Genomic DNA, 17,602 nt, shown 5'->3' on the forward strand with positions numbered 1-17,602 from the left:
GTAAGTAGAGGCTGGAATAATGGAGGAGAGTCGGTTGTAATGATTAGTGTGACTGTTTTACAAACGAGTGGACAAACTAGGATACAAATTCAAATTTAGGGAAAGAAACATCTTACCGGGATATTGGATGATCCAGTGAGCTGTAGGATGTAGGTACTCGATGGACCGATTCAGCTTTCAGGTATCACAGGATTGGTCTGAGTAGACAGGATAGTGGCGTGGGTCTCGAGGAAGCTTTTTGTCAGACCTTATTTAAATATTTTTCTGCGCGTAACAGGCAAACATTTGATTAGGTAGAGAAGTGAAGAGGAAAAGGAAAAACGCACGTTACTTTATGATTTTATTAAGATGATCGTAACACTTTTTCTTAATACTAGCGAATAATACGATTCCTGAAAAGAAACTTTTATTATTTTAAGTTAACATGATTTTAATTACAAAAAAATTGCAGGCAAATAAACCGCATTCCACTCAGAACTATATCTAAATTTTAAAACATTCGAATTGGACCTCGATTTAAGTTCGCCCTAACTATATAGTATAAAGATAAAACTATTTTCTTCGTCACCCTCTACATAAAGGTACGTTTCAGAGTCGCGACAAGCCATAAAGAGACACGTAACCGATTTCAATAAATTCACTTCTTTTGTTTGTAAACATGATAAATGAAGCCATAAATTCTGAAGCAATGGGTTACAGTAATGTCTACGTTTTATTAAATAACATTAAAAAAATTACTTGGCCTTATTCGGCCAAGTAATTTTTTTAAATGTTATTATATATTTTATAAAGACTTCTGATAACGAATGAGAATCCTAATAATCACGGATTCACGGTATTTTCATTCTGTATGCGCTCAGCAAACGTACCTTAACTATTTTTCGGCGTTTTCTAAAGTACTTAACCTAAAGCTTGCGCTTAGCCTTAAAGGCAAGAGTCCAATTGCAACAAAACTTGCAAAAATCGGCTCAATCAAGTTCATTTCTGCATTTTAAAATAGTATTTTCATTTTAAAATAACTTCCCCAATTTGACTTCTGCAAATTTTATTGCTAGTGGAAACTTGACCTTACACGTGTAATACTATAACGCTAAAAGGTCACTTTGTAGTCGCTATTCTTAAGGTTGATATTTTGTAGAAGATTGATCCAAAGAGTCTCTTTCTTCTTTGAATGAATCTTCGACAGAAAATGTGGAAGAGACATGGTTATTTCTCTACCTATTTCTCCATCTTCATAATATTATTATACCCTACCCGCGGAAATACGCACCAAATATTTGCGTTACAGTACGACACGTTCAAATATGCGCAAGCGTAAACATTTTTTACCATTATAAAATACAAAACATTCCATCCTACAAGTATCCTTAAACTAACCGATGACAAATTTTTCAATATAAATATTATAGTTGAAAGAGATGTTATAATAATTTATATGAAACATATCGGATTTAAGCTGAGATTTAAGTCTCACGTGTCCATAATACGGTATGAACTCCATACATAACTCCCCGACAAGTTGAGATGGCAATCGAGGTATGAAGCAGGGGGGACGCCCCGCACACCCGCACGTCACCCGCCGTCGCCCACACCGGGTCAGTGCAGGGGACAGCCACCGAGCGGCGGGTGCACACCCTGTCCCTCCCCGATTACCATCTCGACCTGATGCGTACTATACATAAACGTGTGTGTACGTTGGTACTATGCGTTTCAGATAAGTTGATTACTTTGCACTGATTTTCCGTATGTAAATTAGGCAAAACATTTTTTTCAAACATTTTTTTTAAAAATAGATATAGCGAGCAAACGAGCAGGCGGGTCACCTGATGTTAAGTGATTACCGCCGCCCATGAACATTTGCAGCACCAGAGGAGCCGCCGATGCGTTGCCGGCCTTTTAGGAATTTGTTGGTCCACCCCTTGAATAACCCCATGTTATAATCTAGTGGGAACACCGCCGATGGGAGTCTTAAATAATGCAAAAAAATAATATTTAAACGGATACCCAGATCGAGTTTTTTATAAATCCGAATACAGTAAGCAAAAATGTTTATTGGTAACATACAATGTTAGTAGTAGCTGGAAGTTTTCAAATAACCGAGTGATCTGACTGAAACGCATAGTAACACAAACCATAGACCTATACTAGTGCTTACCGACTGTTCCTACTATCATCTTGGCTTTGTCTAATCTTATTATATCAAACAGGATCAAGTGTTTCAAAAAATACACAGAGTTATAACTCATCGATCGCCATCAAACTATACTTCATTTGAATAATGTCACAAGCACAGAAACTACAGTACCCGGCAGGAAATATTGTACATCGACCTTTAGAAAGAGATCGCGGTTTCGTAGAGCGTTGTCTCTGTCGTTGAGACAGACAAAGCGCGGGTGACGTGCCATCTCAACATGTCGCGGACTACACGTGCCATTTAATTTACTTAAATAAAAAATGACACTGGCGTTGCATTAATCTTTCTTTGTATGCAATGGTTAATAAATTTTGGCCATACAAAATGACATAATACGTAGGCTTAATATCTAATATTGCGTTTATTTACTTTTGAAAACTTCCGTTTCTTCAGAAAACCTAATATTAATCAGACTCTAATTAAAGTAGCCCTATTTCCACTGAAGTATAGCTTGATGTCTCCGCTAGACACCCTGTATTTCAATTACAAATAGCCTTCTATACAATCATTAAAACGCGAAGCACTCTGTATATTCTACAGCATTTAAGCTTCTACGTAATGTCTACTATTGTCACTTTTCTAGATACCGTTACATGACTATTGCTTTCTGTGTGATATCGAAAAAAAAAATACATACGTAAATAATAATTAATAAAAAATCCAATATGATTTATAAGTGATTTAGTGTATGAAAAGTCATACGGTAAATAAAATAAAAAGATTTTGATGGCTACTGATAACGCCGTATCCTAAAGAAAATTGAGATAAAATATGAAAAAAAAAATTATAAAAATGAAATTACATTCTTGTTTACTCTAATAGAAATCATGTCTTATGTAAAAATATAATGGATATCTACAAGGTAAAATAGGCAGGTTGGAAAGTACATAATATTCTTTCAATTCAAATTTTGGGCTTGGTACGGAATTATTTTATCTCTGCTTACATCCCTCCCAGTTGAGTTTTTTTTGCATTGAAATTGTTTGCAAATTAAAATTGCGTTAGGGAGTGAATTTTATTGATTTCATTGATGTGTATTATTTTAATTACTAACCAACCTGTTATATTTTATACATATAACTCAGTAAATCCAGTCTTGAATTTTTAAATGCGATATTTACAGTGCTTTACAAGCGACCAATATTATTGCATTAATTATATTGTGAGTGACCGAAATGGATATTTTGTGGTTTATTCACGTGTAGAGACACTGCAAATTTCGTATTAAATCATAAAGATTACCTAAATTAAAAAAAAAAGAATATTTTGATTTTTTTTACGATAACTCCAAGTAAACGCTCTTTTGTTTGTTTATAAGACTAAAATTATTGTTCTTAAAATTTGTAAAAATGAATCAAGACCAACTAAGAGTTACGCCCGGATCCTACATTATTCATATTGCAACAATACATGGATGGCGTTTGGTTCAATATAAAATCAAAAATAATGTTTTGACCTCAACGCGTAATTATTTAAAAGATTTTTGGAGTTTAATGACTCAGATTGATTATACTTACTAAAAAAAATATTGTAATAGATAATCGCACCGCGAGAAGAACTTTTAAAACTGCATATTTAGATCCAATAAAAATTCGCGCAGATGAAAAAAACGTTGTTGAACTTCTTTAGGAGAAAGATCGGTAAGTCTGATTTGGGGCGCAACGTCTCGACTTCGTGAAAGACTTCAGATTAGTATCGAATAAGAAAGAAATTCCCGTGAAACGTTTCTAGAACGATATCGATATCTTTGGATGCGCGCGCTGCGCGTCTAGTAGGGGTTGTATTTGTTGCGCTCCTTGGAGCTCTTGGCGGGCGGGTCGTCATCGCCGCGGCGCGCGAAGCCCTTGTGCGCGCGGTGCACGCCCGTGGTCTGCACGGGGCTGGCGGCGCCGGCCAGCAGGTCGGACAGGCCGCCGAGCGCGGACAACGAGCTGAGCGCGCCCAGCGCGCCGCTCTTACTGAGCAGCTGCGCGAGCGGGATGGCCGAGGCCAGCGGGCTACTGCTGCTGCCGCTCGCACCCGACGCGTTACCCTCCAGATTCGCCTTCTGAAGCTCCACACTGCGGGAGCGGGACAGGACTATCGTGAAGGCCAGGCGACAACCTGGGACGTCTCGATGCTTTCCCGATCCCATTGCAAAGGCGCTGATCCGATGTATTATTATCGTTACCGAACTGAGTTACAGGTATCCAGGGTAATGTAAACAGGGGTGATTGAAAACACTTATGATAAAAAATTTAACTTTCTAATGTCAAAAGATCATAGGTTTGTATGACAGTTTTATTCGTTTGCAACATGAGATACAGCTTACCACTTGTGACCTGTCTGTCTCTTGTGGAGACTTCCACATACTGCGGTCTTGTACCGCATGAATCCATCGGCTCCCTGCGACTCGGTAGGATGTCGTCTGTCCACCAGTAAGGGGTTTGCCAACGTTGCGCTATTCCGTGCAAGGTCGCCATTTCGGCACATTGGGACCTCAACGTCTATTCGATTCTTCGAACTATGTGCCGCCACGCCCATATCCTTTTCTGCTTTACAATACAACCCGTTGAGCTATGTCGATTTTTGTGGTTCTTGTATGGATCTTCTTATTTTTGATTTGATCACCAAATAAACTCCGAGCATAGCTTTCTTTATCGCTCGATGATTGAATCTAAGCTTTCTTATGAGGCCCATAGTTAGTCCATGTCTTTGGTCTAATGTTATCACTGACAACACGCTATGTTTTAAGAGTATGGTCTTCAGGCACTGAGGAATTTTGAACGAGAAAACATCTCGAAGCTTCGCAAACGCTGGCCAGCCGAGTTGGATTCGATCGCTAACATCTTTATCGAAATTGGACAAACCTAGCTGGATTGTGTCCCAGGTATAATATACACTAGTGTACAATTATTATTTCGAATGCATAGCTCTCTCAACGATTACTGGGTGGGGCAGGACAGGTATATTAAGATAAGACTGAGTAGCAAAATTAGCAACTTACATTTAGCTCAAAATAATTTAAAAAACTGCTTTTTGACTGGACCGGACTGAACTGGACCGTCAGTCCGCTCGCAACTTTCGCAGAAAAATGCGTAGAAGCTTCGCTTCTATTGGGCGTCCCGTGGTTGCACCTGAATTTTTTAACACCGCTCAAACATTATATAGAAGCTATTCTTAAACGCATTGTACGATAAATATTATTGAATTTTTGTTTTTATTGAATAGAATCATCTTTTATTTACCTTATATTGAATAAGATTATTGATATTTATTTAGTTTTTTCCTACAGAGAGAAAGTTTTGTTTTACAGTATTTTGAAAAATCACAGTTACACCGGATCAGACGCCATAATATCAAAAATGTGTAGAATTTTACAGTCATCGAAACGCCCCATTAAAAGGTAAAGACAAATCAAAGGATGTACAGGGGATGTCAAAAAAACTTTTTCAAAGGTGGACAAGGCTTGTTCGTATTGGACTAGTGAGAGGGTTAACTTACGTTCGTTGGACAGAAATGAGGGAAATTATTTGAGGATCAGTGAGCATGTTTCTTATGTCAAAAACCTGTTAAGCCACTTACCTCATGTTGATGAGGTACTGAGCCAACGCTACGGAGTCAGGGTTGCCAGTGATGGTGATCGTGCGGTCAGTGCTGCCACCTTCGCGCTCCTCACAATTTGATATCCGGATCATTGCGCCTGATATTTGACGAATCTCCGCGATTTTAGTACCACCCTGAAAAGTTTACGTAAGTACTATTATCTAGAAGAAATCTATCATAAAAACGGCCAATGGAATATTGACGTGACGGTTTAATTCAGTTTAGTTGTAACACAAAACAAAGTGTGCATGGGATTGATGTACTTTCCCATTTTTTTTTAAATTGGCTCTGGGTTACTTCTAGCCCCTTTCAGCCTGGAAGTTTATATTACAATGCTTTTTGAAATCATACTGTTTTTCATCTGAGGACTGAGACTGCAAGTATGCTCGTATTCCGCAATGAAAAATAGCACGAATCTAGAATATCAGATAATAGTATATCATCACGTGAAGTATCTTATTTTGGGACTGGTCTGACTGGACAAACTGGACTCAGCTGGTCGAAGGGGATGTGGAGCCACTGGCGGTTGCACTGCCGTAGGTACAGTGCGACAAGGCTCTTTTGACGCGTGGCGAAAATCGGGTGTCCCCTTTGTTCTTGTTGGAATAGTCTAAGCCTGTGTTCTCCAACAGCGCTTGTCAATGTCATTCAAGTGCCAAAAGAGCCTTGTCGCACTGTATATGTATATCTCGGGTCACGTGGACGTGACCAAGACTGTGAGCCCGGCCTGCACGCCTAACATGCGCCCCACGAGAAAATTTTGTCTACGCATTTACTCGTCTTATCTCTATGAATGAACAAGAGAAAATGCGTAGACAAAATTATCTCGTGCGGTGCATGTTAGACTCTCTGGTGTAACCGCGGTGCTTTCACCCCTAGCCTGTCCGACAGCGCGCTCTATTTTTTTTTTTTTTTTTTTTAATATCTTTATTTTTTTTTGAGGGTTGAGTCATAGCTGACTATGTCACCCCCGTAAGATAAACATCACATCATCAAAAAACAAACAAAAAATAAAACATTATAGGTAAAACAACAAAAAAAACACAAACACATTGTTAACACATATCAATGAGCGACCGCGCGTTCCCTGACAATGGGGTGGCTAACAGACTGTTGCACATACCCACACTGTAATTATTCTTAAGAATACGCGGCCGCTCCAGTTCATTACGGGTACATTCCATCAAAAGGTGGAAAACGTCATCAATTTGTGTATCTCCACAGTCTACACAGTTCTGTGTTGGCGATCTTCTCATCAAGAAATTAAATTTATTTGATGGTATGTGCCCGGACCGAAGTCTTAACAGTATTACAATTTCTGCCCTTTTAAACTTAGACTCTGCAAACCATGGACATTGAGGGAGCTGACACACTATCGTTCTATACCATATGCCTCTATGAAGCGCGCTCTATGAAGTCAGTTTCACAGCCCAAAGGTCTAGTCGTTAGATGAAGGCCGCAAGCTTTCTGCACGCTGCGCGCATTTGCAGCGTAAAGGTTTAGACGCATACCTTGCCGATGATGCAGCCGATGAGCTCGTTGGGCACGGTCATCTCGTGCGACTGCTGGTTGGCAGCGGGCTGGTTGCGCGTCTGGTTGGACGTGCGCAGCTGCGAGCCGGCCAGAGCCGCCAACGCTGGGAGAGCGCACACTTGCAGCGTTAATAAACGTGACAATTAGACACCGGTACTTAAGATTTACTTAACATTAGTAATAACTAGCTGATGCCCTCGACTTCGTCCGCGTGGATTTAGGTTTACGAAAATCCCATGGAAACTCTTTGATTTTCCGGGATAAAAAGTAGCCTAAACCCTTCCCCGAGATGCAATGGTTGAACGGATGGGCCGTGAAAGGCTAGCAGACAGACAGACACACTTTCGCATTTATAATATTAGTATGGATGGTTTAATCTTGACCTTTATACACATTGCACAACTTTGATTTGCATGTGGCCAACTAGCGAATATTATAGTCTCACTGCCGAAAATATAACTAACGATAACGAATGGCTTCGAAATCAATCGAGTATGCACTAATCAACTTCAAAAAATGGCGGCCAGTTTTCCAATGACGTAACAGAAACACATGTCTGTATTTGCGTTTAGGGTAAGGGTACTTCTGTGGGTAAGTTTGTTACTATTTTCTTCAAAATCTTCTAGATTTTGAAGCAAGTTTTTGAATTAAATAGCTCCGAGGAGATTTTTAGACTAGGTAAAATTACATGCGACTTATAGAATGCGTGGAATTTAAGATTGGAGGGCTTTTTGTATTTACCTGCTGGATTGAGGCCGCCAGTGCCTGCGGGCCCGAGTCCTCCTAGCCCGAGCGCGGCCAATCCTGCTAACGGTGATTTAGCCAACCCTCCCATCTGAAATGTATTGTTACGTCACAATATTTTAATTTCACCTCAAAGATAACACAAAATAAAATGTTCAAGCTCCAGCTGCTTGTTTTCATCTCCGTTGACATGGTCAGGATAGGATCGCCGGAAAGGGTTGCCTGGGTAGAAAAAAGTTAAAGAATGATCAATACTGCTCTAGAGAAAATTCGCATTTCTTCAATTAATTTAATCCAATTTAAATTAATATTATAGGTCATTTAATTTGTATCGTTTTCTGAATAAAACTAATTGAAGATTGCAGTTTCATAGCATGAGATACAGCTCTGAGAATTTTATCTTGTGAAATTCCACCACATTGTGAGTTACGAGTGGTGCTGCCCGTGAAAAATGCATTTACTAGTTCAGGAGAAAAATTTAATTGAATTCTAAAACATAATAAAAATAGTGTCATGTTTATCATGCACTTCACGGTTAATCGACGATTTATCTCGTATCACAAAAGATCGGATAAGGTGTGGTAAAGGAGAGGTGCAAATATAGGAATGTTAAAAAAAACGTATGCGCCACTTTAATGTGAGTGAATGTTTATAATGTGAAGCTTGTCTCGGCGACGCCAGAAAACAAACAGATAAAGCTTGATATAAATATTAATCGTAACTAATTTACTTATACATTTCTGACAATGAACAACGTATATCTGTGCTGAAAATAATGGAAGTCTATCTACAGTTATGGGTGTTGATATACGCACTAATTACAAGGGACGGGGTCACGTGCAATTACATAAGCTAGGAATTTTCGTACGTTTCTCAAAGCGAGGGATACCAGCGCAAATAAATTTATAGTACCATTCCACACCTTCGGGGAGTTCTACATGGAACTGCTCTGAATTATTACCACTACTAGGAAGTCGAACCACACATTCAAACCACTTAAGAGGATATTATGGGGCAGCACCAATCAAATCGCTCTCTGTTCCTCATACCAACCTCATAGAGTAACATAGTGATACCAAAATTATGCTGTTTTTAATGTTTTTTATAACATGTCTTTTTGACTTAAAATGAGTGAGGGATCTTCTATACAAAACAACATTGTGGGATAAAATGTTCAGAGAAGAGCATACTAAATTATAAGAATATAAAGTAAGCCTCGAAATCAAAATTTTGTAAATATTTTTGTCATTTTTTATGAAAGCCTAAGACATATTCTTGTTTATTTACTTTTGACCATAAACACCTCATTGTTGTGAATAGATGCATCACCTCAGAGTTTTAATACGTTTCTATTAACATCTAGAACGACGCTAGACAGATTCAAAGAGCTTCAGAGTTTGTATAAGAGTTGTCAGATGGGGGGTCGGGCTGTACGATGCGCGGTGCAACAGGTCAGTTCCGTATACTGCGAAAAGTGTTCAACAACTAACTGCGAAAAGTATTCAATAAATAACTGCATAAAGCGCGTTTTCACTGGGCGACCTGCCTACTGATTCGTTAGCTCAGTGTCTAACACTGAATGATAACCAACCACCAAATCATTTGACAATTTTTTTTAATCCATTGAAGGTTTTCGACGAAAAATATTTTGGTATCACTTAGTGAAGCAGCAATATAGAACCAACCAATGTGACTACTGAGTTAGCGAATCACCCTACTGGGCAGAACGACTTGGGTAGTTTGACGAAGTCGTTTCACAAAACTTGTTGAACTGACTGGTTTTGACATGTGTTATACGGACAAAATGTCAAAAATCGGACACGTTAGACGTTCTTAAGTACTAAAACTTCAGTATTCAGCTGGAACTCGTCACCAACCTTCAGATCTACAGAGCGAACGTTGCCTTTGCTCAGACTTAAGCATATTATGTTAAAACGAGACAGATTTATGTCAGTGATATAAACGCTATCTCGTTTTAACAGTGTCTAAGTCTGAGCAAAGTCAAAGTGCGCTCTATAGGTCTGCCTAAGATACGGAATAGACCTGCAGGGGATGTGTAGTTGTGAGTTTACAGTAGTCGGGGTGGGGGTGGGCTCTATGAGGTCGGGTTGGGTGAGCGCTCACTCACGAGGTGGTGGTCGTGCAGCGGCGACAGCAGGTGCGCGGGCGGCAGCGCACCCACGAGGGGCGGCTTCATCTCCAGCACGGGGAACACGGGCGCGCACACCGCCTGCACACCGCCCCACACGTCACACACTACACGAGAACCTGCCCTACCTAGTATATACGAGGCGGCCCGCACACATACACCTATCATTTGACGTACATCATGTAAACGTACGCGGTTTTTCGCTGTGTCACAGTTCACAACAGTACGGGAAATTCTAACAAAACGTCGAGGCTTCGACGTCACTGGCAGGTGTCACATGTTAGTACATTTGACGCAGGTTGCCCTAATGTAGTCAAATTTTTCTACGATTTTACGTCAAAATAGGCTAACATTTGTCATATCGTCGATTCAGGATCAAACCGAAAGTTCCTTCACTCTAGTTCACTCTGGCTGTGTTAAAAGCAGCTTGTTAGACATTCTTTATGTTGATAATTCCGAACCAGTGGTCAATTAAATATTTGACGATTGAAAAGCACTTGTAAAAGTTTACTTGAATAAAAATATATCCTGTTTTATAATAATTAAAAAAAACTAGTTCATTAACGATTCGTTATGGGTTCGAAACTAGTCGGGCTAACGTCGACTGGATACGTGAGTATAGCCGTAGAAATATATTGTATATAGTTTAATGGTCAGAGTTAAATAGTCGGGCCGTAGTAAAAGTACCGTAGACAGGCCACACTGAGATTTATTACAATATTTTTATTCAAAAACACGAGTTGATCTCAGCGCCATATCGAAATACTTACATCTTGCGCCGGCACTGCATAGTTTCCTTGGATAGTGTAAGCTTGACCTCCCGCGAGAATGACTGGCCCCGCTACGTTTGGCTTTGGCCTGTATGGGATCGTTGCGCCTTTTGGTGGACTCTGTAAAAGAGTTGAAAGACCAAGGTTTAGTCAGAGTTAGGATATTATGATATTACCCAGACATACAGAGGTATTTATTTTATTCAGATACAAGTTAGCCCTTGACCGCAATCTCACCTGGTGCCCCTGGTGGTAAGTGATGATGCAGTCTAAGATGGAAACGGGCTAACCTGGAAGGAGTATGGCAGTTTTCATTAAACCCATGCCCCTTTCTGTCCACACGGCATCGTACCGTAACGCTAAATCGCTTGGCGGCACGGCTTCGCCGGTGGGGTGGTAACTAGCCACGGCTGAAGCCTCCTACCAGATCAGAAAATTAGAAATTATACCAGGAGGTCGTTCGAAGAAGCTGTTTAGACATAGCAATCGTTTGGTAAGTGCGACACAAAGGAGCAATCCCAACTGGCCTAGGTCATTATAGTACGCGACAGGTCGAGATGGCAGTCGGGAAGAGAACGCCCGCACACCCGCAAAGCCCCCGCGCTAACCCGGTGCGGGCGTCCCCCCGCCATATCGACTTGTCGCGTACTATAGGCCCTATGTTGACGAGTCGTCGTGGACATTTACCACAAGATCGAAGGCGTCGAACTACTGTGTGACTCTTTATTCTATGGTACAGTCAAGTCACAAGTAAGTGACAGTTGAAAATGTATTGAATAATAAATATAAATATTGTTGTTTGTTGCACGCCAGAAATTGGCAAACTGTAACAGCCATTTATAAATAAAACAAGTCCTTGGTATTACTAATATTATAAATACGCAAGTGTGTTTGTTTGTTGGCTTGTCTTTGAATCATGTCGTCACGGAGCAACGACTCGACGTGATTTTTTACATGGGTATAGTTAAACAAGTGCAGTGTGGAACGACCTCCAACCCGCTGGACTGACGACCTTAAAAGGTAGTGGGAAGTGGGTGGATGAGGATGGCGGGGACCGTGTGTGGTGGCGCGCTCTTGCTTAAGGCCTGTGCTGTACAGTACGCGGCCGAAAGTAATGTATATCGACCTTTAGAAGAAGATAGCAGATTTGTAGAGCGCTGTCCATGTCGTTGACGGTATGAGTGACAGAGACAACGCTCTACAAAGCCGAAATGTCATTCTAAAGGCCGATGTACATTACTTTGTGCCGCGTACTGTACATAGGCCTAAGAATGCGCTACAGTGACATAGGCAACTTTTATCTCGGAAAATAAAAAGTTTCCAAAAGGCTTTCAGAAACCTAAATCCACGCGGACGAAGTCGCGGGCATCAGCTAGTTTGTGCAATAGATAAATGAACGTACTTCTAACATGACACAGCAGATGTGGTAAATGCACTGCGTGATGGCGTCGCACGTTCCGCTGATGGTCACCGCTCGCTCCGTGGAGTTCGGCAACATTTCACTGGCTACCTGCAACCACAAATCTTTTATTACAACTCGGAAAACTTCGGCAGCGAGGCATTGTACCCAAGATGCTGGCAGCATTACCTCTTTGGATGGCCAAACTAATTCTTTGACCAAGGTAGCTGCCAGCTCTCCCGCTCTGCCAGGTCCCCGGTTGACTCGATAACAATTTCCTCAAAAAGAGCTCGAGCCCCCGGGCCCCACGGCCCCAAGGTCTCCACACCAAAAGGCACGAATATGAAGCTCCCATCGAGGTTTTCATATTTGCGCCTCTTGGCCTGTTCGGCGCTGATGGCCGCTGCACCCACCATAGAGGAGGTCGCTTGAATGTGAGATGCAGCTAAAGTAAATAAATAATAGCTAGCTAAACAATAGTGCGATTTTATTTTAAATTGGTACGATACAATCATACCAACGTTTTAGACGTCAGTATGCTGCATTGCGCCTTTAAAAATTCCCCGTAAATATCTCCATATGTGTGCAAACGTGGACACTTGAGAGATGACATTTTGTTGGTAGCCTGTCATCTACCTACTATGATAAATCTATGGAAAACATGGCTACACATGTTTCAATAAATGTAACTCCTCACACGCTATTTTTACTTTTTGTGTTAAATTTCATGTCAATAGTACGATTTTAATCCTTCTTTTAGGTGAACTTTTGACATGACAGTTGACCCATAGAGTTTAAATGGCGCGTGAGGAGTCATTTTGTACGGACTATATTATTGTATTTGAAAATGGGCGTCATTTTCGTAATCAAAATTCTTAGATTTGAATATGGGAGTCATGTCTGTAAGCAGTACCTCAAAAAAACATTTGAAAGACACCTAAACATAAATTTTGTCAAAATATGGTAGTTTTATTGTTTGATATTGATCTTGGACAACCCAAGATGCACGATGAGCCACAGTGTGATGGGCGCCCGTGATCCGCCGCCGCCACTTTTACTGTGAATAGCTGAACGCACACTGACCTGTATGTTGGCTCCAGTCACGTCCCTGATCTCCTTGATTTTGGAACCGCCCTTGCCGATGAGCGAGCCGCACTGCGACGCGGGCACGATGAGCCGCAGTGTGATGGGCGCCCGTGATCCGCCGCCGCCACTTTCATTGAACTGTGAGCACCACTGAAAAAGTACCAATAATAATATATTATATTATCATTATCAGTTGTACATTGAAGGACCTAAATAATGTTACTATAATGTAAGCTCACCTAATGGTGTGCTTGCATGGGTAATTTTTTAAGCAATTTTTGCTCATCAACATGTATGGATCAATTTGTAGCAATATGTGGAGCAACTATTTTGCATAACATAGCTGAAATTTTTAGGTATTTTCTCCATGTGGCCGTAACGTCATAATTGACTAAATTGCCTGGAATTGAGGAATTTCAATTGCCCATGTAAACATACCTTAAGCTATTTCCAAATCAATCAAACTTGACATACTAATCTGAGACTGACGATTTTTGCTTATAAAAATAATTTTTGAATGTACCTAAATGTTGTGTTCACAAGTAGATTGCACATAAAAGTGTTGTTATGAGCAATACGCTTAAGATTTAGAATTACTAACTTTATCAGACTGTGTAAATTTATAAATAACCTAAATAACTTATAAACATTATAACCTATAATTACCTCCTCAAATTTCTTGCAGATGAGAGTAAACGCTTTGAAGATAGCAGTAGTGTTGCCGGTGACTGTGACAATACGCTCTGGACACGATCCATCTGATATGTTGATTTTAGCTCCAGACTGCAACAAAATAAGGCATAAATAAAGATAAACGTGCACATAACCGATAACTTTATTTATTTGAGTTTGTTGTGGGCTCTTCTCAGACCTGGGCGCGTTTAGAACCCTCGTAGCTTAAGTTTTAAGCACGTATTAATTATCACCATTATAATATCATCTTACAAATAAAAATTTTGAGAATCAGGAAGCGTAAAATTTTACCTATTCTGAATAAATAATTTGAGTTTGAGTTTATTATGGGTTAAAGGAGTATGCCCATGGACAGTACTATCACAAGAAGCATTGTACCTTGAATTTTTTATTTATTTATTAAAGCTAAAATAAAAACAATTTCTCAAGTACATTTGTTCATACTTGAATGGGCATTGTCTTTTTGAAAAATTAGTTAGTAAATATTTTATGTTCAAGAACAAAATATTCAAAAATACCAAATTTAACGCGGCATCGTCCACGGACGATGCCGCGTACAAACCAATCCAGCCCTAAGTTAGCCCGTTTCCATTTAAGACATCTTCACATATTACCAGATAAGATCTCAGTCAAGGCCTAACTTGTATTGGCGTAAAACAAAAACAGTTCAAAAATTAATTTAGTTATATATTTTTTTACTTACCTCTTCTCTAAATCTTTTGACGATTTCTCCTTTTTTGCCAATAATACTGCCAACTTCCTGCAAGAAAAAGAAAAAATAACTTTAACTTACAAATTGTGAGTAACCAGATACAATTTTTCTTTAGATCCAACTGAAATAACTTCTGTGTAGTGAAGTGGCAAGCATTGGCAAGTATTGTGCAACAAACGCACGCATAATTAATGCAGGCGCATGAAGATTTATATCGCACAAAAGATTTCCTGTCTGGTGTCCATTAATAGACGGAGCATTGCGATTCTTTACTACAATAATAGTATCTGAATGCACAATGACAGTTTTAGAGTGCAGGCAACATAATGCCGGGCCTGTTTCCTGGCAGCATCTGTGGTTGACTTCTGCAGTATGTGAACAATGCTCATACGTGTCAGTCTATCCACACAAGTAATACATCTTATAACACAAATAGAAACAAGACTGACTACACACTCCTACATAAGTTCAAAGAACTGTACACAAATACACTTAATATAAGTAATATTTAATAATATTATTAATAAATATTTGCATATTATTATCTACTCACAATAACTATCATGCAGATAGTAATTGTATATTTAATTTATAGGTACTCTTTCATTTAGTTCACGTAGCTTTAGTTTTAAGTTTGCGTAATACTTATCACCACTATATCTTACAAATCCAACATCTGACTATCAAAAAGAGTAATTTATTACCTATTTTGTATAAATCATTTGACTGTGACTTTGACTTTGACTTTGTGATTTCTCTACCTCAATTGTAATTTCTACAGTTAAGCAATAATATTTTATTTTACAGGAAACAAGCGGTGATAGCAAAGTGGTTATGACGTCCGCCTTTTTTTCGGGAGGTCGGGGGTTCGATATCAGGCAAGCATCTCTAACTTTTCGGAGTTATGTACATTTTTAAAACAAATAAATAACACTTGCTTTAACGGTGAAGGAAAACATCGTGAGGAAATCTGCATGCCCAGAGTACTCCATGTTCTCAAAGGTATGTGAAGTGGCATACTTGGGTCATCGTGGTAGACTATGGCCTAAACTCTTCTCACTCAGTAGTGGGCCGGTAATGGGTTGATCATAATGATGATGACAGGAAACAAATATAATACATGGAAAGTAGTTTTGTGAAACTTTTGTGCAACTTTTACTATGAGCACATTTAGTAAAAAATAATATAAATTGAATTAAGACTGTCAACATATTTTTAAAAGTACTTATCTATACTAATATTACAAAGAGGAAAGATTTGTTTCTCTGTTTGTAATCGATAAACTCTGAAACTACTGAACCAATTTTAATAATTCTTTTACCATTAGAAAGCTACTTTATCCAGAAGTATAAATTAGATATGAACTGCGGACTAAATCGCGGGCATAATGGCTAGTTATTCATAAGTCTAATTTAAATTGTCATAACTACATGAAACAAAGGAATCATGGGAATCATGGAAGTTTAAAAACACAAGAAACAGGAACGAAGTTAAACATCTGCAGTATTATTTCAATTAGAAAAGAAACAAATTAATGTTTGATGAACATGGAGAATGCCAATAGCTGGCGTATTGCCAGATACACATTATATTGGATTACGGCCAATTAACTTGCTACTAGACATGTTGCATAGGTATCTTAACATCAATACATTTTCACAGCTGTGATAGACATCTAGGTGTGTTCATTTAGAAGTTATTGCCAACTGCATTTATAGTCTGTACAAAATGACTCCTCACGCGCCATTTTAACAGTTAGTTAAAGTACAAAGTATGGTTCACCTTTAAAATAAGGACTAAAATCGTACTTTTGACATGAAATTTGACACAAAAAGTTAAAATGGCGCGTAAGGAGTTAAATTTTACGCGTTATACTTTTAGACACAGCATTATATTCTATATATCAAATCTATGAAAAGAGCAACCACTGAGCTTCTTGCTGGTTCTTCTCAGTAGGAAATGCATTTCGATTCAAAGTACTTGTAAAAGCTGCCCTGATTTATCATACAATATTGTACTTGTATGTATAAACCTGTAAATTTGCACTATACATAGATAGAAATTGTCACTTCATCAATATTATGATGTTGAAATACTCTGTAATTTCAAATAAAGTAAATTGAGAAAATGGGAAACTAATGGATTGGTTATTTAAAGATAAAAGTACTAGGTAGGTGGGCAAGGCAATACACAAACAGGATATTGCGCTAAGCATCCATAGAAGTGCTAGTTTCCTAACAAGATTTAAATATCAATGTCATGTTAGATTAACATACTTTAGAGTCACACAACTCGTTATAAAATCATATTATCTAATTATTTATAGTTTAACCAATGAAAGCTCACTAATTTATTGTTTTTAGTAAGTAGGTAAAGCTAATTGAATTCATATTATTACGACAATAAACTCTTTGCTTGGAATGACTAACATTTTAATGTTTACATAATAACAAAACTTCCTTGAAAAATAAATCATCTTTAAAAAAAATTGAGTAAGGAATTATGGATCAAAGACAAAAATTATGAATTAGATATTACAGAAAGTCTGCATGATTTAAGTTTTTACACAAAAAATTCTTCTAATAGGGTAATACCAAAATTTAGTGGGTGCAAGTTATAAAAATGCAATGATCTATGACTTTATAACTAATTAGCATAACAAGGATACTAAAAGAAGGTAAAGTGCACACTTTCACAAAGAGAACATCTCTGAATGCAACAACCAATATCTTGTTGT

General features: G+C 38.8%; 1 protein-coding gene across 11 annotated transcripts in view; it reads right to left on the bottom strand.

The window, feature by feature from the left end:
• The window catches only part of mub (poly(rC)-binding protein mub), a 221,409-nt gene that overhangs the window by 6,669 nt on the left and 197,138 nt on the right, over nt 1-17,602 (bottom strand). For 5 of the 11 annotated variants that reach the window (XM_069502223.1, XM_069502222.1, XM_034973829.2 and 2 more), the window contains 10 exons: nt 14,857-14,913; nt 14,127-14,243; nt 13,458-13,610; nt 12,378-12,485; nt 10,976-11,095; nt 10,185-10,286; nt 8,054-8,147; nt 7,291-7,430; nt 5,759-5,913; nt 328-4,254 (listed from right to left, as the gene is read on the bottom strand). In XM_069502223.1, the coding sequence (XP_069358324.1) occupies nt 3,963-4,254; nt 5,759-5,913; nt 7,291-7,430; nt 8,054-8,147; nt 10,185-10,286; nt 10,976-11,095; nt 12,378-12,485; nt 13,458-13,610; nt 14,127-14,243; nt 14,857-14,913 (1,338 nt within the window). In that variant the 3' untranslated portion in view covers nt 328-3,962. Of the gene's footprint in view, nt 1-327; nt 4,255-5,758; nt 5,914-7,290; nt 7,431-8,053; nt 8,148-10,184; nt 10,287-10,975; nt 11,096-12,377; nt 12,486-13,457; nt 13,611-14,126; nt 14,244-14,856; nt 14,914-17,602 lie in introns of those variants that run through there. The other 6 variants (XM_069502224.1, XM_069502227.1, XM_069502228.1 and 3 more) reach the window with 6 other exon arrangements.

Source organism: Maniola hyperantus, chromosome 12 (assembly GCF_902806685.2).
Source record: "Maniola hyperantus chromosome 12, iAphHyp1.2, whole genome shotgun sequence".
In the NCBI taxonomy this organism is placed as follows: domain Eukaryota; kingdom Metazoa; phylum Arthropoda; class Insecta; order Lepidoptera; family Nymphalidae; genus Maniola; species Maniola hyperantus.